At 31.1% G+C, this 25918-nt stretch overlaps 1 protein-coding gene across 4 annotated transcripts in view; it reads left to right on the top strand.

The window, feature by feature from the left end:
• The window catches only part of LOC129946661 (uncharacterized), a 413134-nt gene that overhangs the window by 204957 nt on the left and 182259 nt on the right, over nt 1-25918 (top strand). Inside the window, exon 1 of one of the 4 annotated variants that reach the window (XM_056056920.1) lies at nt 19912-20155. The exons of the other annotated variants lie outside the window; for them this stretch is intronic. Within the exon in view, the coding sequence (XP_055912895.1) occupies nt 20127-20155 (29 nt within the window). The 5' untranslated portion in view covers nt 19912-20126. Of the gene's footprint in view, nt 1-19911; nt 20156-25918 lie in introns of those variants that run through there. 4 annotated transcript variants of the gene reach the window in all.

Genomic DNA, 25918 nt, shown 5'->3' with positions numbered 1-25918 from the left:
CAGCTTCAAAAGTGACAGCGGCTCGAATAGTTTGCTATTGCAAAAAGAACTTCTTATTGGAAAACTAATTACATGGAAACCGCTGTTAGAGATTCCCAAAGCAGAACTTTGACCAAACTTTCTAACATTCAAAAAAGAAAAATCAAGATTTATTATTTCTTGATGACAATACTACATCCCCTTTATTGCAAAGCATGCAGGTAAGACATAGTCTCTCGAAAACAAACAATAATAAAAAATAAAAAAAGTATTACGTATACGCCCAGGTGGACACAAAATGTATAAACTTTTGTATACACAGAGCTATGCACTTAAATCGATGAGTCCTTGGACCGAGATTCTTTCTCAGATCTCCTTTGTGAGTTTGTAAAGCGATGCTGTTTACAATCGTTTTTTTCGAACAGAAAAATCGCAATCAATGCGATTAGTCACCGGACCGGAGGTGCAGCACGTAAACCAATCACAGGAAGAGCATCGAGAATGTTTCCCCTTTGGACCGTTTTGTCTTGATTTTTTTTCTTTTTACTTCTTAGTTTACTTTTTTTTTGATTTCGTATTACTTTCTTGCATCTTCTTCAATTGTTTGCTTTTCTGATTGTTCTCATATAGGTAGTGTTGTTGTTGTTATCTATCTTTCTATCTATCTATATATCTTTCTATCTATCTATCGGTCTGTCTGGCAGCCGCTGTCTCCGCATATACTGTGTGTATGAATTTACCTTGCAATCAATTTGAAGTGTTGTATCTTTTTTCGTTGTTCATATCCGAAAAGGTAATAGAATGAAAAATTGGATTTATATCTTTTGTTGGTATTGTTCGTTTGAAAGTGAGAACTTTTGATGAAGGTTAACTGTTTTTACAATTTACTGGAAGATTCACTTGGAGAGATTTCTCCTTATTTCTGACGATGGAACTCAGCAATTGCTTTTCTTGTTTGTGAATTAATTATAAGAACGAGATGTGTACATAAAAAATGAAATAATTTACTTCGTTAACTTAGTCGACTAGTAGGAGCTGAAGATTTTTATTTTAAGGTTTTTTTTTTTCGTCACTATTTACTGTAGAAAAAAATTATAAAAATAAGGAACATAATAATTATACTATGAATAAGTCGTAGAAGAGTTTTTTTATTAGTACTTTTTGTGTAGAATTTTTTTAGGGAAAATGAAAATTTTTTGTACCAAGTTGGTCGGAGGATCCAGACCCAATTTAAATTAACTTAATAAAGAGGTTTCAGCAGCTGAAATAATAAACCATTAACCATTAGGTTTTTATTTTATTTTATTTGAATCTTCAATATTATTTATACACCATACTTTTTATTTCTTCGTTCCTATGTCGCTACGACTCACTTCTATAAACTAATTAGCACCAACCATGTAAATCTTTATCTGACGAATTGTCAATCGAAAATGCCAAAATTTTACCTCCGGAGGGTATGGCGGTCATTAAATCCATTAACCTCGTTTGACAGTCATCTTCTTTTTGAACTCAATGGTCTTGTAATTTATTTCTTCGTTAATTTACAGAGGGTTGCTTAAATAACCTTAAAATAATCTAAAAGTTAAGTATTATAACATTATAGTATAAAAATGTTAAGAGGCTGTTATGAAGACTGGGATAGTTAACTTTCGTAATAATATATTGTTATTGTTCTTCAGGTCATGATCATTAGTACTTTTAAAATGAATATTGTTCGATTTTGATTATATTGTTTGTTGATTACTTAGAAATATTTAGTAAAGCTATGTGAAAGTAGTAAACGATAAGTGAATAACGATACTTAAATGTCAAAAGTCTGTTTAGAAAACTGATAGTATTTCCTGCCAGTGTTACATATTATTAATAATATTTATTTGTTATTAAGTGATTTTAATACTTTTAAAAAAAGTGTGCTTTTATTAAATCTTTAAAGATTTTTACTAATCTTTATTAAATTTAATTATAATACTTTAAAACTGTGTATTGTATAAGTTATCTTACCTCTTCAGTCAAATTCTGAAATGTTTAAATATTTTTACAATGTCCTCAAAAAAGTAACTGGCTTGATTTGAAACAATGTACTAATTACATTAGCCATAATCTTCACCCAAATTTGTAGAAGTTTGATTTAATAAATATCGTAAACAAAATGTTCTCAAAAGGTACCCAACTTTTGAATAATCACCCATATGACTAAAATTATGTCTAATTTTGTATTGTTCTAAAACGTAATTTTAAAATCTTAATAGTAATACAAATAATAATAATAATAAGAATTCGCCTTAAGACAAATATTTGAGCAAATCATTATTTTAACTCAATGATTTGAAGGTTTTGATTTAAAATAATGATAGTCTACAAAAATGACGAAAGACCTGAGGAATGAAATTATTCTGAAGTCAATACCTTCTATTGTTCACGTAATATCGAGAACTGAACATCATTTTGAATAAATGTTGTACTGTTTTCTTTAGATTTTAATTTTTTTTATGAAACAACTGACTTTTGGGTTTTTATCAAAAATTTTTTTTGTGAGATAAAATAAGTTTGAAACTAATATTTTTAATTTAAGAGAAGATATTTGAGTCGAAAATCAATTTTTACGAACTTTTAGAAATGCTCCTTTTAAGTTTTTATTTTATGTTAAAAAACGCTCAATTCGATTTTTTAAAAAATGGTACTCAATTTTGACATCACTATTTTTAAAAAATAAAAATAGTTTAAAGCTCATATCTCAAAATTTTGAAAAGTAATTTGAGTAGAAAATCAATTTTACTTACTTGTATTTATTTATAAAAGGTTTTAAGTTTTTGTAAGAAACTGTCAATTCGATTTTTGTCAAAATTTTACCGAATGTTGAAAACAATATTTTTTAAAAGGTAAAATAATTTAGAAGCCATAATCTTAAATTTTTGAAAAGTTGTTTTAGAGATAAAACAAATTTGTATCCGTAAAATTTTCGATTTGACAAATTATTTGTTTTAAACTTCCCATAGGAAGTTATTGTATTGGGTCCGATTTGTAAAATTGAAAATTTGGACATTTCTCAACGTTGCAAGTTCCCTAGAGTCGAAATAAATTAATTTTAGAGTGATGTCTGTCCGTGAGTCTGTACGTACGTTCGTATGTCCGTACGTTCGCTACGTTTTTTTCGTCGTCCATAGCTCAAGAACCAGAAGAGATATCGATTTCAAATAAATTTTGTTATACAGGTAATAAGGCAGAAAGATGCAGAAAGAGCTCTCAAGAAAATTGCGTGGGTGGTTTTTTACCATAGCAGTTTGAAAAAAAGGTGAACATTTTGGTTAACCTTAAATTATATATAATATATTGTAACGTGATATCAAAAAATTTATTTTTTGAAAAAAAATTCCATTAAACGGTTTTTTTATGAATCAAAATAACTGAAAAAAAAAATTGTCACTTCCAAAATTTTACGACTTAAATATGATTTAATCTCCAAAACAGTTTCATGCAAAGAAGAATAATGTGTTTGACATCTGCTAAAATTTTGAGAAAAATCGAATTGACAGTTTTTTTTATACAAAATAAAAATCTAAAAAAAACATTACTCAAAGTTGGTAAAAATTGAATATCGATTCAAATATCTTTTCAAATACTTAAAATTTATTCTTTAAACTTATTTTATCTTATAAGAAATATTATTTTCAACACTCTGAAAAATGTTGAGAAAAATCGAATTGACAGTTTTTTTAGAAAAAAAAAATCCCAACAAAAATCAATAACATTTGGTAAAAAATGATTTTCGACTCAAATATGTTTTTAAAAATTTGACATAATAGCTTCTAACTAATTTTTAAATATAAGAAATATTGTTTTCAACATAAGGGCAAATTTTGAGAAATAAAAACCTAGAAAAAAATGTATGAAAGTTGGTAAAAATTTATTTTCGACTCAAATAGCTTTTCAAAAATTTGAAATATTGGCTGCATACTAATTTTATCTTTCAAAAAATATTGTTGTTAACATTCAGTAAAATTTTAAAAAAGATCGAATTGAATGTTTTATATGAAAATTAAAAACCTTAAAAAAATTAAAAAAAAAAAATTGGTAAAAATTTATTTTTGGATCAAAAAGCTTTTCAAAAATTAAAAATATTGGTTTCAAACTTATTTTATTTTACAGAAAATTTTGTTTTCGATATACAGTAATTTTTACATAAAAATCCAACAATTCGTTTTTTCATAAAAAATAAAATCTACAAAAAATAGTACTCAAATTTGGTAAAAATTGATACAAGTACATATAGACAAACTTTTTAGCAAGACAAATCGACAGATTTAAAAAAACGGTAATTGGATTTTTTTCCAAAAATATATTGGTTTATACAATTTAATTCAAGTCTCTAGCGTTTTTGGTTCATGAGATATTTAGGGTTAACCAAAAGGTTCACCTTTTTTAAACTGCTATGGTTAAAAAAAAACACCCACGCAATTTTCTTGAAGGCCCTTTCTGCATCTTTCTGCATTATTATCTGTGTAACCAAATTTATTTGAAGTCGATATCTCTTCTGGTTCTTGAGCTATGGACGACAAATAAAACGTCGCAAACGTACGGACATACGGACATTCGAACGTACGTACAGACTCACGCACAGTCATCTCTCTTAAAATCTTTTATTTCGACTCTAGGGAACTTGAAACGTCGAGAAATGTCAAAATTTTCAATTCGATAAATCGGAACCATTACAATAACTTCCTATGAGAAGTTAAAAATTACTGAAATCGGTTGATTAGTTCTTGAAAAAGCATTAAAACGAAATAAGGGACTACTTGAGGTACACTTCTGAAGCAAAACCAACATTTATTAACTTCCCATATGAAGTTATTGTAATGGGTCCGATTTGTCAAATTGAAAATTTTGACATTTCTAGACGTTTCAAGTTCCCTAGAGGCGAAATAAAAGATTTTTGGAAAGATGTCTGTCCGTGAGTCTGTACGTGCGTTCGTACGTCCGTACGTTCGCGACGTTTTTTTCGTCGTCCATAGCTCAAGAACCAGAAGAGATATTGACTTCAAATAAATTTTGTTATACAGATAATAAGGCAGAAAGATGCAGAAAGGGCTCTCGAGAAAATTGCGTGGGTAGTTTTTTATCATAGGAGTTTAAAAAAAAGGTGAACATTTTGGTTAACCCTAAATATCTTACGAACCAAAAACGCTAGAGGCTTGAATTAAATTTTATATAATAAACTGTAACGTGATCTCAAAGAAGTATATTTTTTGAAAAAATCTATCTAACGGTTTTTTTTTCTAAATCAAAAAAACTGAAAAAACAAATTTGTCACCTCCCAAATTTAACGACTAACATATGATTTCATCTCCAAAACAATTTTGAGCAACGGAGAATAATGTTTTTGAAATCTGATAAAATTTTGAGAAAAATTGAATTGACAGTTTTTTATAAAAAATAAAAATCTAAAAAAACATTACTCAAAGTTCGTAAAAATCAAATATCGATTCAAATATCTTTTCAAAAACTTGAAATTTAGGCTTCAAGCTCATTTCAAGTTTTTTTTACAAAAAATAAAAACCTAAAAAAAAAATTAATAAAAGTTGGCAAAAATTGATTTTCGACTCAAAAATCTTTTCAAAACTTTGAGATATTTGCTTTAATTTACTTTTATCTTTCAAAAAATATTGTTGTCAACATTCAGTAAAATTTTGAACAAAATCGAATGAACAGTTTTTTTATAAAAAAATGAAAAACCGAACAAAAACTAACAAAAGTTGGTAAAAATTGAATATGGATTCAAATATCTTTTCAAAAACTTGAAAGTTAGACTTCAAACTTATTTTATCTAATAAGAAATATTGTTTTCAGCATTCTGAAAGATGTTGAGAAAAATCGAATTGACAGTTTTTTTTACAAAAAATAAAAACCTTAAAAAAAATTTATAAAAGTTGGTAAAAATTGATTTTCGACTCAAATATCTCTTCAAAAATTGTAGATATTGGCTTTTAACAACTTTTATCTTTCAAATAATATTGTTGTTAACATTTAGTAAAATTTTGAAAAAAATCAAATTGAAAGTTTTTGTACAAAAAATTAAATACCTAAAAAAAAATTTAACAAAAGTTGGCAAAAATTGATTTTCGACTCAAATATCTTTTCAAAACTATAAAATATTGGCTTCCAACTTATTTTATTTTACAGAAAATATTGTTTTCGATATTCAGTGATTTTTATATTAAAATCCAACAGTCCGTTTTTTCATAAAAAATAAAATCTATAAAAAATAGTACGCAAATTTTTTAAAATTGATACTAGTACATATAGACAAACTTTTAAGCAAGACAAATCGACAGACGGGATGGGAAGTTATCAGTGTGGGTCGCATCCCAGCCTCTTTTTTTGTATTGAAATAAGCTAAATTGAACAAAAAAATGTAAGCAACAATTTACAAAAATATATCGGTTGTGTTTGAGAAAATTTGAATTATCGATTTTTGACCAAAATATTTGCAGGGGACCCTTGCTATTTTTACTCTTAGAATATAAAAAATAAAAAACGTCTAACGCGAATCCGATCAAAACCTTGATTTCCAAGTTTGAAATTAATCAACCCAATGCTTTGGTCTGCAGAGACCAGGACAGACAGATGGACGGAATAGTTAGACCCATTTTTTTCAACTTCTCTATCATCGTATCGTGACGTCATGTTACTATATGTGCCAGTAAAAGCTACCTACTGGATTTGTGAATATCTGAAGTCTTTTTACGACATGTTCAGAAAAAACTCTATCCCGAACAGAAACCGCTCTAAAAACGGTGGATAAGATTCTAGTGACCTAAATGTCGAAAAATTTCAAAAGCTTCGATAAACCAATAGTTTGCAATTGAAAGTTGAAAATTAGCAAGCAAAACAAAAATAAGACAATCTTAAAACTACATATAAGAAAAATGCTAAAAGCTAAAACAATGATGGCGCCTACTCGCTTGAACTTAAGTTAGTTCGTATTCCATACTCTATCTAGACTATCTGTTTGATGATGTCGCCTATTTTTATAATGTGCGCCATCATCAATTTAACGAAATATATGAGAACGAGGAAACTAATGAATTCACCTCACCTTCCGCTCTTTTACATGCAATACTGAACTTATATATGTACATATAAATATATTAACCACTATAAAATACCAAACGTTTCAATAAGAAAAACACAAAAAGAAAAAAACTAAGTGTGGTGCAGATTTTTGTGGAACACGTCTGGCAAATATTTGCCAACTAGAGCATCATCGAATTTTCACATCTCTTTTTCTTTGTTTTCACTCTTTCGATGCATGATGTTTGTATTTTTATTACTTTTGTTTTTGTTAAAATAAAAGTAGACTAATAATGCAATTGTAATAAAAGTAATGATGTGGTTTTTATCTATTTTTATATGAAACATTTTAAAATTTAAACAAGAACGTAGAAGTCAAAATTTTATGAAGTATCCTTAATTAAGTGTTTGTGTTTTTCTTTTCACTTCTTCAAAAACAAATAAAATAAAACAATAAAATATTAAAAGTGATATTTGATTTGAAATTAACATCAAAATAGATTTCAAGTTTTAAAATAACAAGAGAACTATAAATTTCACTGTACCTCATCACAAGAGATTTCCTATGAAATAATCTTTTTGTTCTTGAAAATATCATAAAAATTCAAAGCGGATTTATTCATGATATTGTAGTAGAATTATTGAAGGACGATAATGATATCAAATAAACATTTAATTTCTTACGATCATACATATTTCTATAAAATACTACGACACTCATATTTTCTTTATAGTAATCCAGGAAAAGCTAACAATTACCTTCAAAAACGTCATCGTTCTTCGAACACATTTATTCACACTCGAAACAAACATATCTAAGGTAGTATAAAATAACAATAAGAAATGCGTTCTTGAGTATGATGATGGTTGTTTGGATTTTTATTATTGTTCTTGTGAATTACAATTTCCTCAAGAATTGAGGAGATATTTACCATAAGGCTATGAGGGTTGCATGCACTGCACTATGGGAAGAATCCATCGGAACGAACCATCACTTATCTTTAATTGTCTTAGATAGAGTGATATGTTTTCATTTTTAAAATGGTTATTAAGGGGATGAGGGAAACATGCGTTATATGGTTACCAAAGCACATTAATAACTTCATTAATAACTTCACGGTGGAAGTAATTCAATTTTGTAGAATTAAAAATGTTGATTAGTTCTTAGAATCTCAATTCATTATTCTTAGAGAAAAGAAGCCATGTGGAAGTATGATCAAGACACTTTTTTTGTATTCTTAATGTCTTTTATGCTCTGCTATATAGAATCTATATTAATTTAAACAAAGTTTTATTGACAGTTTCTTTTAAAAATCAAAAAAAAAAATTAAAACAAATTATTCCGCAGTTTAAAATTTTTGAGATTCTTTTTCACTATGAACATTTAAAAAAAAGTTTAATTGAAAGTTTTGAAAAATGAAACATTTTACGCAAAATATTATACAAAATATTGACAAATTGTTCTTAACGTTTAATAAACTTTTCAAAACATTCAATCAATTTTTTTAAACAGAACCTACTACAAAAAATACCGTACAAAATGGTAAAAATATTTTTTGACTCAAACATAAAAAAAAATACCTTAAGAAGTTTCTACACAAAAATATCAAGTAGTTAGTTAGTTAGAAAAACTTTATTTGAAAAATGTTTTTAAAACTAGCAGTTAAATATGGTTTGGCCAGTGGCTGTGTACCAGATTGACAATGCATTTAAGTTTAATTGCATAGTTGACCTAGTTATATATTTAAAAGTCTCCTTCGCGGATTATCTATAGCTCAATGCTCTTGTAATATATTTATGTACAATTTTCTAGCTTACTTTTACATCCAGAACTTCCAATGTTTCGGACAATTCTATCACAGCTGCTCCAAAATATTTTATACGAAACTAATGGTGTACATCTACTCTCTCATTAAGTTTGCAAAGGTCGCATAAGATCAGCAAATCTGGTCGATGCGGAATGTAATTTAAATTTAATAGTTCGCCTCGAACTTTAAATGTAACATTTATCATATTTATGGGGAAGCGGTTGAGGAGGTATGTTCGTTCATTCTGTGTTGCGAAGATTAAGGTTCCTCTTTAAAACTTCTATACGCGACATGGCTTAATTTCTCTATTATTGTTTTAAAATTGCCTCATAGATCTGAAAGGCTTATACCGGGTTAAAGTTCGATACTTTCACCTGAGCTAAGAGCCAACTCCTCCACTTTTTGACTATATTACCCTCTGGATGACAAAATCTTTTAAAGTACTTGTCTCGGCAATCTTTCTTCATCCATTTCCATAACCTTAATAATGTAGTAAAAATGCAGTTTTAAGGTCCTTGAAAACAATGGAGGTTCAATTGTTTCCGAATGTAGCATATAAATTGGAGTGCAAATTGGTAGCCGAAAAATGAAAAAGAAATAGCTGAAGAACCTTTCCATCTCTTCGTATTGGCAATATCCTCAAACTTGTGCATTGCTATTGCAAGAAAAATGTTCAGCTTTGAACTATGCTCGACACCTTTATTATCGATCCACACAGAAGAAACTGCTCTTTTCGATTCCGCTAGCTTGGACTCAAGTAGAAGTTTTAAATATCTGCAATTGGTAGTTAAATGTGTGATTTGCATTCAAGCCTCTTTTCTTTTACATTTTATCTCACCAACAAAAATTTACCACAAAAACTTTGAAAGAAGAGTAGTCTTAAAAAATGTTACTTTTCATATTTAAATGTATATATCATGGGAAAACATTGAAAACGGTCACAACTGATTTATGAAAAACACTTTTTATGTAAAGAGTGTTTCTTTAGACGTTTGGCTTGCATGAAGGCCGAGAATTCAGCTTAAAGGGGTCATCCCATGTGACGTCCTGTATTTTAATTAGGTTTATTATCATTTATTAACATAGTTTGACACTATAAATATAGAATTTTAATTAAAAATATTGTAAAGACCACGAGTTACACCGGTGTGCACAACCGGTTGGGCTTGCAATTCTTCCACGAGTCCGGCTAAAACAAACGGGGGTAACAAACGTTAACGGCGTTTTAATCTTTGAGCCTTAATGCATTGAATGAACTATCATCAAATGAATATACAAAAACTTGAACTTTTAGGAGACATTTAAAAAAAAAAGTCGCGAATCGTACGTTTTTTTTTGTTTTTTTGCTGTAAAAAAATCGAAATTTTGTTTGCTTAACGATACTTCATTCCATGCGTTTACATGTGCTGAAACCAACTTTCAAGTCATTCGGTCAAGCCGTTTTTGAGATACGATATAGGAAAGTTTGATGAACACACACAAAGTTTCAAGTCCTCTAAACTATGAAAATATCAACTTACCTCTCAATCGGAGATGCCTGGTGCATAGAGTATTCCGTCCTCTTTTTCTTGAAACTCTTTCAAAGCAGAGTGTTCAGCTGTTAAATTAATTCTGGCTTGTTTAACGGCATCACTTACGAGCCGCTCAGAACGTGAGATTCGCTTTTCATCACGTTTCTCAGCATAAGTACGGGCTTCGCGGCCTATAGGGCATCCCATAACCGACATTACTTTCAAATTACCTCCAAAACCTTCATTAAATTTTGACGGAATACCTTTATCAGTAAATTTACCTGGTCCTTTTCTACCAATTCTTTTATTTGTTTTATTTTTTTAACAGCCCGAAATCGTATCTTTAAAACGACTTCGAATTTTGAAAAATCCCTTCTAAACATATTAAACTATCAATTTATGAAAAAAAATCGATTTTTTGAACCCATCACATGGGATGACCCCTAAAATTAAAAAATAAAATGGTTTGCCATTATGTTTTTAAAATGATATAAGGCCGCACGGTGGCCTTTACAGGCTCGAATAATTTGAACAAAATGTTCTTGTGATAAACGGGATCGGTGTCCATAACTTTTTCAATTCTTGCACATGTTAAATTATGTAAGCCCCCAGACCCATTTTAATCACGAAATCTTTCATTAAGTGTATGTAAGCAGCTTCAATTATTGTTGCACGCTATGACAGATGGATTGGGTATTCTTCAATACTTTGCTCAAAAACAACAGAAATAGCGTCTTCGGTGTATAGTACATAACGTATCTAAAAATGTGCATTAAGCGCGTGATGCGTCCTTAGAACTGAACCATTATTAATTTCCCACAAGAAGTTATTGCAATCTGTCCTATTTTTTTAATTGAAAATTTTTAAATTTCTCCACGTTTAAAAGTCCCTATAGAACATAAAATAAAGGCAGTATACATTCGGGAACAAATATTAGTCAGCCATATCTCAAGAACCGTTAAAGAGGTCGATTTCAAATAATTTTTCTTACAGATATTGACACAAAACATTTAAAATAACTTTTAAAAAAAGTTAAAAAAAAACTTGTTTGCTCCAAATATATCGCGAACCAATTACTCTAGTGAATTGAAATAAATTTTATATTATAAATGTTGACAAGATTAAAAATTTGTATGAATTCGAAAAAAAATTAATAAATTAAAAAAATATTTGTTACCTCGAATATCTCGAAAATAAAAATGATGTTATATCAAAAATCGGGTACACATTTTAAAAAACTTAAAAAAATAAGTTTTTTTTACAAAAAAAAAATAAAAAACTAAAAGTAATACTAGCAGTATTAAGGAATTGTCAAATTTTCCAAGAGTAATTCTTCTCTCTACAATTGGAGTAATAACGGGACACTGCCTCATAGGTAGACATGCTCTGAGGCTAGGGGTCTACACAAATGACTTCTGTAGAAGCTGCATGGACGAGGAGGAAGAGGAAACAGTCCAACACCTTCTATGTACATGTCCAGCACTCTCCATTAGAAGGAATTACTTTCTCGGTAATCCCTTCTTCGATAATACCAGTGAACTGGTAAATATTGACACAAAACGTCTCTCTAACTTTATTAAAAGCACAAAATGGTTTGTTTAAATTCATTACTCTCCCATGAGTAACCTCATTAGTGGTATCACAATGGACCCTTGAGGTCTACGTGTGTCAATGATATCTAGACAGCCACTCTAACCTAACCTAACCTAATTCTTCTCATGAAAAGTGCTTTCTCAAATTAACCGTTGGGATTCGGCTTAAAACTGTAGGTCCCCTCCATTACTGAAAAAAGTCCTAGCACACAGAAATGGTTGAGAGTTGTAAGTCACTAGGCTCTAATTCCCAGCGAACTGTTGCGCCACCCAATTTATTTATTTAAAGTTGTAGCAGCGATGCTGGTTACTACCTAAAATATGTAGTGCTGCCTGGAGGAACTCCTAGCTAACACGTCCTCTTCTTCTGATTGGATATTTAATATTTGTTGTTGTTATGTCACCCACAGAGTTGTAGGGAGTTAGTGCGGATGCATGGTATGTCCCTAGTGGGACATCGGTCTGATCAGGATGTGCTATTTGAAATGATGTTTCGCCTACTTTTTGAATTATGATATATGGCCCATCTCTTTTTGGTATAAATTTGCTTGTAACATTTTTATCAATATTGCTTAAAACGTGAGTTGTTATTAGTACGGCATCACCTAATTGATATTCAGGTTTTGGCTTTCGTTTAGCGTTTGCGTTTGCTAGATGTCGCTCCTTGTTTACCTTTTCAAGTTGGCGGGAATCTTCCAAAACATTGGCCAATTGTTTCAAATGTGGGGTTATCTCCGGCACGAAGTTTTCATTGTCAATTATCATGCTTAGATCGTGTGTGATGTGTATTGGTGTCCTTAGTTCTCGTCCAAACGTAAGGTATGCTGCGGTTTGCCCTGTTGTTTGGCATACAGATGTGTTCATTGAAAAACGTATTGATGGCAGTCGTGTGACCCATGTTGTATGTTCTGTACCGACCAGAATAGCGAGTTGTGTTTTTAAATCGCGATTTTTTCGTTCGACTATATTTGGTTGTGGATGATAGACTGGTGTCAATCTTTGTTCAATACCAAGACAAGAAGTGAGATGTTTCATAATGGTGGAGACGAATTGAGGTCCATTATCACTGATGATTCGTCTGGCGATGCCAAAGCGTAAAAAGATTTCGTTGAGTAAGATGGTTGCACATTTCTCAGCGGTGGCTTCTCTGAGTGGGAACAGTTCTACCCATCTACTTGCGGTGTCTTCAATCACGAAAATCCAACGATATCCGTTGCTGGGTGGAAGAGGGCCAAATAAATCTACTGAGATGGTTTCGAAACGTTGGTTCTGTGGTTTTGACTGGAATAGACCAACAGGTTTTTGATTAGAGGGTTTGTATTTTTGGCATTCGTCGCATTTCTTGATAAAATCAATTATGTGGGAATTGATCCCATCCCAATAAAAATAAGGTAAAATCCTTGCTTTAGTTTTTTCAACACCATAGTGTCCAGCGGTGGGTGCTTTGTGCAAGGCTTTCAATATAGTTTCTTGTTCGCAATCCGGAATAACCAGTGCAGCTTCTTCAAAATCTTCTATATATTTGTATAATATACCATTGTTTATTATATAGCCTTCAGAGGCATACTGTTCCGCTTCCGTACCACTGCTTTCTTCAAATGCATTAATAATTGTTTGTAACTTTTGGTCATTAAGCTGGCTTTTTCGTATTTCATAAGGACGACGTGTTGGAATGTCTACTTGTGTATAACAAATTTCACATGTTTGCGATGGAGGCCGAGATAAGGTATCGGCAACGACATTAGTTTTTCCTTTGATATAATTTATTTTTAGATCATATGATTGGAGTTGCATAGCCCATCTGGCAAGTCTGCCGGTTGGTGATTTTAGCGACATTAGCCATTTTAGAGGCTGATGATCTGTTAAAAGAGTAATTTCTGCTCCTTCGAAATAGCCCCGGAATTTATTCACCGCCCATACTATTGCTAATGCTTCACGTTCTGTGGTGGCATAATTTCTTTCGGTAGGTGTTAACAATCGACTAGCATATTCAATGGGGTGTTCTTCGGCTCCCTCCCCCTGGACCAGAACAGCTCCAAGAGCATAATTACTTGCGTCGGTCTTCAGGAGAAAGGGTTTCTTTTCGTCAGCTTGTTGTAGTATGGGTGCTGTTACTAGAAGTTGCTTTAATTTATCAAAAGCTTGTTGTTCCTCGGATGACCATTTGAACGTAACATTTTTCTTTAGTAATTTGCTCAAGGGTTTACCAATATCCGAGAAATTTGGTATGAATCTTCGATACCAGGAGCAAGTCTGTAAGAACGTGAGTACTTCTTTTGAATTTCTTGGTGGTCTCATTCTTTCGATTGCTGACGTTTTATCTGGATCTGTCTTGATGCCTTCCCTTGTTAGTAAATGTCCCAGATATTTAATTTCTTCGCAGCAGAAGCGACTTTTCCCCCCATTAACTTTGATGCCATATTCGGTAAGTCTTTGAAATAACTTTTGAAGATCGCTCATGTGATCATTAAAACTACTTGAACAGACAACTATGTCATCTAAATAAGCAAAGATGGTAATTTCGCTTAGTCCAGCTTTTAATCGGTCGATGAGGCGTTGGAATGTAGCTGGTGCGTTTCGAAGTCCAAAGCTCATTCGGTTAAATTGAAATGTTCCGAAAGGTGTTACGAATGCTGTTTTCGGTTTATCTTTTTCGGCGACTTTTATTTGCCAGTATCCCGACTGTAAGTCTAGGGTGCTCATAAATGATGTTGCTTTAGCATCATGTAGTAAGTCGTCAATTCTTGGCAAAGGATAACGATCTGGTGTAGTGACCGCGTTGAGTTTGCGGTAATCGATGCAAACTCGTATTTCGCCTGATTTTTTTGGAATCATTACTACTGGTGCTGCCCATGGAGAATCAGAAGGTTCGATTATACCCTTTACGAGCATTTTTTGTATTTCAGCTTTCAACTGCTCTTTTCTAGCTGGCGAAAGTCTGTATGGAGGCGAAGCGATTGGCAAATGGTTTTTAGTTGCAATAATATGTTCAACTCCTTTTACAGTCACTTCATTTTCCCAGTTAAATACCTGCTCGTGCCAATTTAATATAGACTCAAGCACTTTTGTTTGTTCTTGTGACAAGTGACATCCTTCTTCCGTTCGAAGTTCTATAGCGTTAATATTTACTCTGTGTGGTGGCTGGAACAGGTTTTCGGTACTATAGGTTCGTTCTTGCCTTTTTGTATTTAAAAATACATTTTCGAAGTTTGAGTCATTTTTAGGACTGTGGACATAGAGAGGAAGTGCATCTCGAAAAATTTCATATATTTCATCTTCTGAGGCTTTTTCTGACTGTGAAACATATTCGTTCTCGGTGATGGACATATTTAAAATTTGATTTGGTGTACTACCTAGAGGAGAAACTGGCTCGACTCTATTATTTTCCCAATTTAATAAGGATACTGGTGTTGAAATGTCGCTTTTTGGTGTTTGGATTTCTGGTTCCAGGTGGTCATAATATTCAAAAATTACATTTGGTTGGTCGACATATTGCCATGTTCTTTGACCCAGATTCAAAATGATACCAGAGCTCTCAAGAAAATCAATTCCGATGAGCGTAATGGAATTTCGTCTTTCTGGCAAGACGCTAATGTTGATTAACTTGGACCTATTGCCAATGATTATGCGACAAGCTGTACACCACATATCTTTTCGTGAATCGATTCCATCAGCTAGCGTGACGTTTGCACTGACCTTATGAAATTTGTGTCCAGTTTCTTTAAGGTGTTGGTATAAATCGTTGCCTGCGATGCTTGTCAACGCTCCTGTATCAATATAGGCGAGCATTTCTTTTCCTTTTGTCGTAAATGGAATTGTTGGAATGCTTCCTGTTGATGATATTTTTAGTGACTGGGTTTTATTGTATGATTGACTAGGGAGTACTTTGTTTTTGCAATTAGGACAATTTCCTCTGTAGAACCCATTAGCTCCACATCCAAAACAAACTATATTTGGCTTTTCTTCCACTGTTCTTGTCACGTTTGCTTCTTTTGTTTTTGTCTGATGAAGCTTTCGACAATCTTCAGTTCGATGACCGCGATAATTACAGTGGTTGCATCGTATTTTTTGTTTAGCTTGGGATGGTTCTGAAAAATTAAAATTTGACCTAGTATTAACTGATAGTTGCTCCCAGTCTCTGCATAACGTAATCAATTCTTCGAAGCTTTTGAACTGCTCTCTTCTTACATCTTTTCGAATTGCTTCTTGTAGAAGAGAGTAGACTATGTCGATGGCTATTTCTTCAGTAAATTGAGGATATGGCAACTCTGATATAAGAGCTCGTTTTTCGCATATAAATGTATCAGATTTTTCACCTCTTTTTTGTTTTGTGTCAAAGAGAATTTGAAAGATGACGTGAGGTTTTCTATTTGGAGCGAATTGTTTTTTTTAGCAGGTCAATTGCAAGCTTCCATGTAGTAGCCTCATCTTTCACTCCCTTCCACCATCTTATAGCGAAGTCTCTGAAGAGTAGAGGTAGTTCCAATAATGCATCCGCGTCCGATATTAGTTTTACTTTTTTAAATATTTCTACCGCTTGTAGAAAATTGTCCAATTTTTCAGAGTCTGCTTCCCCATGAAACCTTTCGGAGCACTCCGAAAGTGAAACATTCCGCCGCATTAAATTTTGAAGTTGCTGCATCGGTATTTGTAGAACATCTCCTGGTTCTTGCCCTGCATCTGAGGTAGAGGCAGGCGGTGGTTCAGTTCTTCGTGGCATTTTAGAATAGTGACGGTGTGCCTATTTTATCGAGTTGCAGTGTTTTGGTCGAGAAAAAAAAAAGTGGTATAAGTAACGTGGTTTCTGCCCTGTAGTTGGTGCGCCAATTTGTAGCAGCGATGCTGGTTACTACCTAAAATATGTAGTGCTGCCTGGAGGAACTCCTAGCTAACACTGCCCTTTTTATTTTATTGTATACTGGTCGTCGGGAGGAACTCCGGACTAACTATGTATAACAATTTTAAATAACGTTTCCCAAAAAAATGAAAGAAAATCTTAATACCTTTTTTAAAAAATGATATTATTTTATTAACTTCCGAATCATTTCTAATACAATTTCTATGTTTATTTAATAATATTGAGGTGAACACAGAGTGTGAACTATATTATAGTAAAACTTAAAATTACATGATAAAGCAAAATATATTAAGTTAAATACAATGTCTTGTTACAAAAACAAAATATATTAGGGTTAATACATAGTCTTGTTACAAAGTACTTTTTGACTTTAAACTTGTTTGTCTTACAAATATTGATACTAATCCTTTAGAAAGATGGGCACGGATGCTTGCTGTTCGTTTTACAATATTTTATTAATTATAAGTTTTGCACGACTTTGTAAAGTTTTTAAGGAAATGGCAAACTATTCGGAACATAGATCAAGCGAATGTTTTAAAAAAGACTTAAGGCCCAACCCAACTATAATAGGCATAAGCTAGCATATGCGCGCATAAGTAAACGTGCGAATACAAAGAATCTCAATACGAGTGAACATAATGGAGTCTAGCTCCGTTTCGTTCAATTTTTCTCAGTTTCGTTAACTTAAGCACACTTATGCAAGAGCGATCCCAGTCGCTCGCCGCATAAGTAAAATCTGACATTTAGATACGTGAGCAAAATTGCATTATGGCTATGCAGTAATTTCCCTAACTTAAGTGAATTATCGTTGGGTTTTTGAAATAAGCTTATGTTTGCTTATGCCTATTATAGTTGGGCCTTTACTTCGAAAAAAGTATTGTCAGATTAAAAACCACTTACTTCAGTCGATTTGCCTCGTTTAAAAGGTTGGTAGATTTTCGTGTTTTGTTTAAAAAGTTGTCAATTGAATTATTCTTCAAAATTTTAAAATTATCAAAATTATTTGTCATAAAAAGAACTATTTAAGTTTGAAAATCTAGTTTTGTTAAATATATTTTTCGTCGAAAACAAATTTTTACCAATTTAAGTAGAATTTCTTAAATTTTTACAAATTGGATGAATAAAATTAATTTAAGAGATATCAAAAACCGAACTTCAATTTTTACCAAATTTGCGTACTATTTTTTCTAGATTTTATTTTTCTATGGAAAAAGGACTGTTTGATTTCTACCAAGTTTAAGTATTCCTTTTCTTTTGGGAGGTTTTTATTTTTGGTTAGATTTTCTTCAAAATTTTACTGAATGTTGATATGATACTTTCTAAAAGATAAAATTAGTTTAAAGCCAAGATCTCAAAGTTTTGAAAAAGTATTTAAGTTGAAAGGGTATTTGAGTCAAAAATCATTTTTTACGATCTTTTATTAATTTTTTTGTTTAGGTTTTTATTTTTTTTTAAACTGTCAATTCGATTTTTCTCAAAATTTATCCGAATATTTTAAACAATATTTCTGATGAGCAAAATAAGTTGAAAGCCATGATCCCAAAATTTTTGAAAACATATTTGAGTCGAAAATCAATTTTTACCAACTTCTCTTTTAAGTTTTTATTTAGAAAAAAAGTGTCAATTCGATTTTTCTCAAAATTGTATCACATTTTGAAAACCTTATTTTTCGTTGCACAAAATTGTTTTGGAGATAAAATCATTTTATATTCATAAAATTTTCGAGGTGTCAATTTTTTTTTCAGTTCTTTTGATTTATAAAAAAACCGTTAATTGGATTGTTCTTCAAAAAATATACTTCTCTGCTTTGATGTTAGGGTTAACCAAAGTTTTCACCTTTTTTTAAAACTGCTATGGTAAAAAAACAAGCCACTCAATTTTCTTCAAAGCTCTTTCTGAATCTTTCAACCTTATTATCTGTATAACAAAATTTATTTGAAGTCGATATCTCTTCTGGTTCTTGAGCAATGGACGACGAAAAAAACTTCGCGAACGTACGACCGTACAGACGTATGGACGTACGAACGTACGTACCCACGCACGTACAGAAATTTCTCTAAACAAAATTTATTTCGACAATAGGGACCTTGAAACGTCGAGAAATTTCAAGATTTTCACTTCAAAAAAGTGTTAAAATCAAATTATTTGGTTAACATTTTTACCAAAATAACGCTTTGACAAACTTATGTTTGAAGTGAATTTGAAATTTTTCTGTATAACATGATAAAGAAAAACATTTTGAAATTTCATAATATATTTCAAAATGCAGAGTTTTTTTTACCTTAGTGGCAACCATAATTTGGAGTAGCCTCATTCTACTATCGGTGCACTCAAGTGTATTATGTGTTCAAGTTATAGAAACAATAAAACTAAAGGGAAAGCAATGGCAAGGCAACAATAGCAACATAACAAAAACAAAAATTAAGAAAACATTTAAGTATCTGCAGTGCAAGAGATGCACGCATATTAAAAACACAGAAAACAATATTCTTTTGCAGTTGTTAGTGCTGCTCACCGTCGTCATACCGTCAACGTTCGTCTTGGTCGTCGTCGTTGAGGACGGCTATCAGCGCAGCGCGGCGCGGTGCGGTGGCGGCTGTAAGAAAGAAGAAGACGTTGGTAAATCTGCCCGAGCTGGCGGCAGACATAGTGGGGTGTACGTACAAGTACTATAAGAGCACCTCTAACTCATATGAGTGATGGCGGTTTTTAGGTGAGCCGCTATAGATACTATACTTTTCTTCTTCGTCGACGTCGTCGTCGTCGTTGTCTTCATCATAAAAAATACTCCTCTTGTATCTTTTGCTGACTCAGATTCCATTTTTGTAGATTTATCTATGCACAACATTTACCATAGAGCACTCAGCACAAGTGTAGGTATCTTTTTTTATAATGTACGAAAAAATAGGTAAGTATCTGAGGCAGCACTGTTGTTGCTGCTGCCGCTCCACCGCTACACCGCTACACCGCCACACCGCACCGGTGAGATCCGAATCCAAATACGAATCTTTAATTCGCGAAACAGCTGCTGCTCTTTGATGGGTTTTCCGATTCGAGAAGCTTTCGATGAATTTTAGTATTTTATTGTTTATCCATTCGAGTGGGTAAAATTATATTCGCGAATGTCGGAATTTTCGTACAATCAAACGCGATAAGGTGTGTGTTCAGTTTTGTTCATTCGTATTTATTTGAAATTCGTTATTTTTCAAAATAATATTTGAAGTTTTATACCTAAGAAAGATATAACTTAATTTTTGTTCACAAATTTCCTGAACTTAATTTTTAATCAACGGAGACACAAATTGTGATGAAAAACGAAACCCGAAACGCAAAAATGTACGTATTCCTAGATTTTCACTTCTTTTTGTACAAAGTTGAATATTCTTGGGGTGATTCATCCTCCTGATGAGTTTGCTTTTCAAAATACTTAGCAATTTTAGAAAAAAAAAAAAGATCGCAAGGAATTCGCACACAGTTGTTTTTGAAAACACCTTTGATTCGAAAATAAATTTAAAAAGAGCGTCATTCGCATATCTTATTTTTGTATTATTATTTTGATCTTTTATCTTATCGACCTTGAATTGTGTATCTTTGAAAGTTATGACTGTTATCTTCCCTTGCATGTATCTTAAGGTATATGTGTATCTTTTATATCTCAATTCATAAAGATAACAATACCTTATATTACTATTTACCGTTGTACTATTATTCGTTATAGGTAATGTTTTATTTTTAATTTTTTTATTATTGTTTTAAATGTGCATCTGTTATTGTCTGTTTGAATTATTATAATTTAATTGAAATTAATGAGCTGCAAAAGGCATAGGTTTTGATTGCCTATCTTCATTATAGGTATTTAATATTAATTTATTATTTGGTTCATTATGTCTTGTTGTTGTGTGTTTTTTTGTATTTTATATTCAATTTTAATTAAAATTTTAAGGTAATTTAAATGAATGTAGGTACACAAAATAATAATACATATTAGGTTGTCATATTCATTCAACAGTTTAAAGCGTAGAGTTGCAAAAGATCGATTTTGTCGAATATGAAGTTGTATTTTTTATGTTAAAGGTATAAAAACTTCGACAAATATGCAACCAATACTTAAATTTAAACTGTTTTTTGATGAAATTAATGATGTTTTATTTTTTTTAGAAAAACTACTTGTATTTTAATTTTCCTAAAAATTTTAAGTGATGGCAAAAACAAATCATTTGTTGTCCTTAAAGTTTTCGATTAAGCTTCCCATAGGAAGTTATTGTAATCGGTCCGATTTGACAAAATCAAAATATTGACATTTCTCGACCTTTCAAGGCCACTAGAGTTCCGAATGTACTTCTGTACGTCCGTACATAGCTCAACAGTAGAGATATAGACTTTAAATAAATTTTTTTCTACAAAAATGCAGAAAGGGCTCTCAAAAAAGTTGAGTGGGTGGTTATTTAACCACAGTAATTTAAAAAAAGGTGAAAGTTTTGTATAACCCAAAATATTTCAAGAACCAATGACACTAGCGACTTGCATTAAATTTTGTATTTCATATTGTAGAGATACCAAACAAGAACATTTCTGAAAAAAAATATTCGAGTAGCGGTTTTCCTTAAAATGAAATAAACTGAAAAAAAAAATAACTGTCACCTCGAAAATTTTACGAAGAAAAAACCATTTAATATTCAAAATAGTTGCATAAATAACTTAAACAACGTTTTTGACATCTAGTAAAATTTTGAGAAAAATCAAATTGATAGTTTTTCTTTAAAAAAATAAAAACCTGAGAAAAAACATTACTAAACATTAGTAAAAACTGATTTTCGACTCAAATATCTTTTCAAAACTTCGAGACTTTACCTTTTTAACTTTAAAAAAACATTGTTGTCAACACTTATTAAATTTTGAGAAATATTTCATTGACAGTTTTTTTTACAAAAAATAAAACCCCAAAAAAAAGAACATTACTATAATTTGGTAAAAATGTATTTTCGACTCAAATAACTTTTCAAAAATTTGAGATATTAGCTGCAAACTAATATAATCTAACAGAAAATATTCAGTAATTTTTTTATAAAAATCCAACTGTCTGTTTTTTCTCAAAACAAAACAAAAAATAGTACGAAAAAAAGGTAAAAAATTATGTTCGGTACTCGATATCTCGTCAAAAAATGAAGTTATTAACTTCAAATTGATTTGATTCGTACAATTTGTTTTTATTTATATAAGAAATAAAAACTTTTAAATGCTTCTAAGATTGGTAAAAATTGTTTTTCGTCTAAAAACCTCGTTATCAAAAATAGATTTTGAAATAAAACTATTTCATTATATGCAAAATATTGTTTGTTATTTTGAAATTTTTAATAATAATTCAACTGCCAACTCTTTTAACACAACATGAAAACCTACAAACTTTTAAGCAAGACAAATCGAAAGACGGGATGGGAATTTATCAGTGTGGGTCGCATTGCAGCCCCTTTTTTATTTTTAAATCGGTTCTCAATACTGTTTAAGTAAATTTAATGGCTGAAGGAAAATGTTCAAAAATAATAAATAATAATTTTATCGTCTGTACTTACAAAACTATACCTGGGAATGATGAAAATTCAAATTTTCTTCGTGTTCCCCTTTACCAGTAACCAATGTGTTAAGAAGAAAACTGTATTCAAAAACATATTGAATCATTTATTATAAATTGTCTAAAAATCAAGTAGATTAAAAATGCATCATTGTAAATTAGAATGGTTCTTAAAAAAAATTGTATTTTTTTTAAACAAAAAAGTGGTTCCTAAACTTATTTTTCACGAGGCCTTACTGTTTATGAGTAAGGTTTTATTTAAAAAGCATCCATTTTCAATTGAAATAATAATTTCATTCACAAGTCTAAGAACTTTTTGACCAGCAAATCTCAGATTTAGCTCAATCTTTTACATGGAGCTATTCAGACCGCAAAAGAATTAGTACATGAGTGAGGATTTTTGTTCTTCAAAATATCTTCAAAACTAAACTCCTACTGCCCTACAAATGTTTTAAAATTCTTAATAATAATGTGTACATAATATTTTGGATGAATTTGTTAGTATTTCTTCAAACATTTTTTCTAGAAGTTCATTCATTTGTCTTTAAATTGGGAAAAAAATAAATAAATTATAAAAAGTTTTGTAATTTTCCTAAAAATAAAGTTCCAAATCAAAAAAATCGGAATAAGAATTTGAAATTTCAAAAAAATTCCTTCGAACATCAAAAGAAAAAACTGAATTTTTTCGAACCACCTTAATGCGCATAATATTGTATTTTTTTTCTTTTTGGTTGGAAATATTTTATGATTGAAAAATTGATTTATTGCATTCGATGGCGAAATGATGAATGCATTTTGATTGTTTTCAAAAAAAAAATATCATTTTAAGATGTTTGTGTTTTTAAAATTAACATTTCATATTCAAGCAATCAGAAGGTGCAAGGTTATATGGAACAAGCTTTTCGTTCGTGTAAAGAAATGTACATTATTTACATAGTTCAAATGTAGACATCTACAAAATCTTTATTGGTTTTCAATAAACTACATATTCAGTAAAATATTTATAATTCTGCCTGCATAAACATTTCTAAAGATTAACAAATTTGCTCACACTAAAGGGGTTATAGATATTTATTAGTTTTCTTAAAAATTTATAGTTTTAACACTGGGGTAGCTTAAGAAAATGGGGATGGATTTAAAAAATCCTTAGCTTCTTAATTACATATTATCGTATAAAAATTTGTAATTCATTTCAAAAATGTAGGCTTCAAATTTATTTTAATAGCTTTAAGCCACAATTTCAAAATCAATTATTTTTTATTTCCTAATTTTCCTGATAATTTTTCCATTGATAGCTCTTACCACACTAGCAATTAAAAAATATTAAAACAAAATTAAACTGGTTTATTTTATGATTTTCCTATTATTTAAAAAACAACATCGTAAATGACAATAAAGTATGTGAATTTGAAAACCAATAAGTTTTGTTTTTATTCAAATAATTTTAGTATCTTACTTAGTTTCTCTAAATTCTCATGAGTTGTGAGTATTTATTTTACATGTAATTTCGAAGATCTTTGAATGAAATGCTAAAAGCGAAATATATTTTTTACTGATTTGTTTTTCGAAATTTAATTTCAACTATTTGCTGAAATTTTAAGAACACCCGTTTCAACATTATGAACTTCTTATATTGTCGAATTACAAATTTTAACTGAATCGTACTGAATGTTGACAAAAATATTTTTTAAGAGATAAAACTAGTTTGAAGTCCTAATCTCAAAGTTTTGAAAAAATATTTAAGTCGAATATCAATTTTTACCGTCTTTTGTTAATTTTTTTTAGGTTTTTAGTGTTTTTGTAAAAAAACTGGTAATTCGATTTTTCTCAAAATTTTATCAGATGTTAAAAACGTTATTCATCGTTGCACAAACATTTTTTGGAAATAAAATCGGTTTTTGTTCGTAAGATTTTAGAAGTGTCAATTATTTTTTTTCAGTTTTTTTATTTAAAGGGTGTCCCAAAACTAACGCAAGATTTGAATTTAATAGAAAACGCCGTTTTTAGTCTTTTGATAGTTATATTTTTATTGACTCGTAAAGTACATAGGATAGGGTTATGTATGGAATAACACATCGGACAAATGGCCTCCACCGCTTTGCATGCACATGCGCCCTCTTTTGTTGAAATTTTAAATGACCATTCTGCATAAATGTGGCTGAATTTCGTTGATGCAGAGTTGAATCTCCTCCTTTAATGCACGGGTGGTTGTGGGCTTGTTGACATAGACTTGTGATTTCAAATAACACCGTAAAAAGTCTAATGGTGTTAAATCACACGATCTAGGAGCCCAATTTTGATCACCGAAACGAGAGAGTACACGACCTGGAAATGTCTCATGCAGTAATTGAATTGTTTCACGGGCTGTATGACATGTGGAACCTTCTTGTTGAAACCACATATTGGACACATCAATATCAGAAAGAACTGTGTTATCATGACGCGATATCGAGCACCAGTAACATTCACTGCTTGACAAGCATCATTTTCAAAAAAATATGGCCCAATTATGCCTCCAGCCCAAAAACCACATCATACAGTCACGCGTTGTGGATGCATTTGTTTTTCGACACTCACATGTGGTTCTCCGAACCCCAAATGCAACAATTTTGGCGATTGACAAGATGAAAATGATCATCTCTTAGGATGATTTTGCTCGAAAAAGCAGGGTCCATTTGTTGATGTTTAATAATCCATTCAACGAACTCTCTTCTCTGTCCATGGTCATAAGCTTCAATTGTTGTGTTAATTGAATTTTGTAAGCATGAAGACACATCTTTGGTGAGTATACGCTGTAGAGAGGTTCTTGAAATTTGCAATTCTTGTCCACGACGTCGAATTGAGGTTCCTGGATTGTCAGCAACACTCTCACGCACTGCTTCGACATTCACATTTGAACGGCTTGTTTTTGGACGACCAGTGTGTTTAACGTCTCCAACGGATCCAGTCTCCATGAATTTTTCAATTAATCTCTTCACAGTTGACGAAGTTAAAACACTATTCCGACCATATTTTGTTTGAAATTTTCGAACTGCAGCCGCCAAGCTTTCACTATTTTTGAAATATTCTTTAATAATGAAGACACGTTGTTCTATCGTGTAACGCTCCATTTTTAATAACCCTATACTGTTAGATGTCAAATTGCTTTTTTTTCAGGGTTGCCAACACTTCACTGCAAAAATGGCGACAAATTCAAATCTTGCATTAATTTTGGGACACCCTTTATAATAAACCATTAGTTAGAATTTTTTCCAAAAATATATCTGTTTGGTATCACATTAAAATATAGAATACGAAATTTATTTCAAGTCGCTATCGTTATTGGTTCGCGAGATATGTAGAGTTAACCACAATGTTCAACTTTTTTGTTAATTTTTATGGTAAAAAACCACCCACACAATTTTCTTGAAAGCCCTTTCAGGATCTTTTTGCATTATTGTCTGTATACCACAATTTATTTGAAGTCGATATCTTTACTGGTTCTTGAGCTATGGGAGTACGGACATACGAACGTACGTACACACGAATGC

This window comes from Eupeodes corollae, chromosome 2 (assembly GCF_945859685.1).
Source record: "Eupeodes corollae chromosome 2, idEupCoro1.1, whole genome shotgun sequence".
In the NCBI taxonomy this organism is placed as follows: domain Eukaryota; kingdom Metazoa; phylum Arthropoda; class Insecta; order Diptera; family Syrphidae; genus Eupeodes; species Eupeodes corollae.
This window is presented reverse-complemented; position numbering and strand designations above follow the sequence as displayed.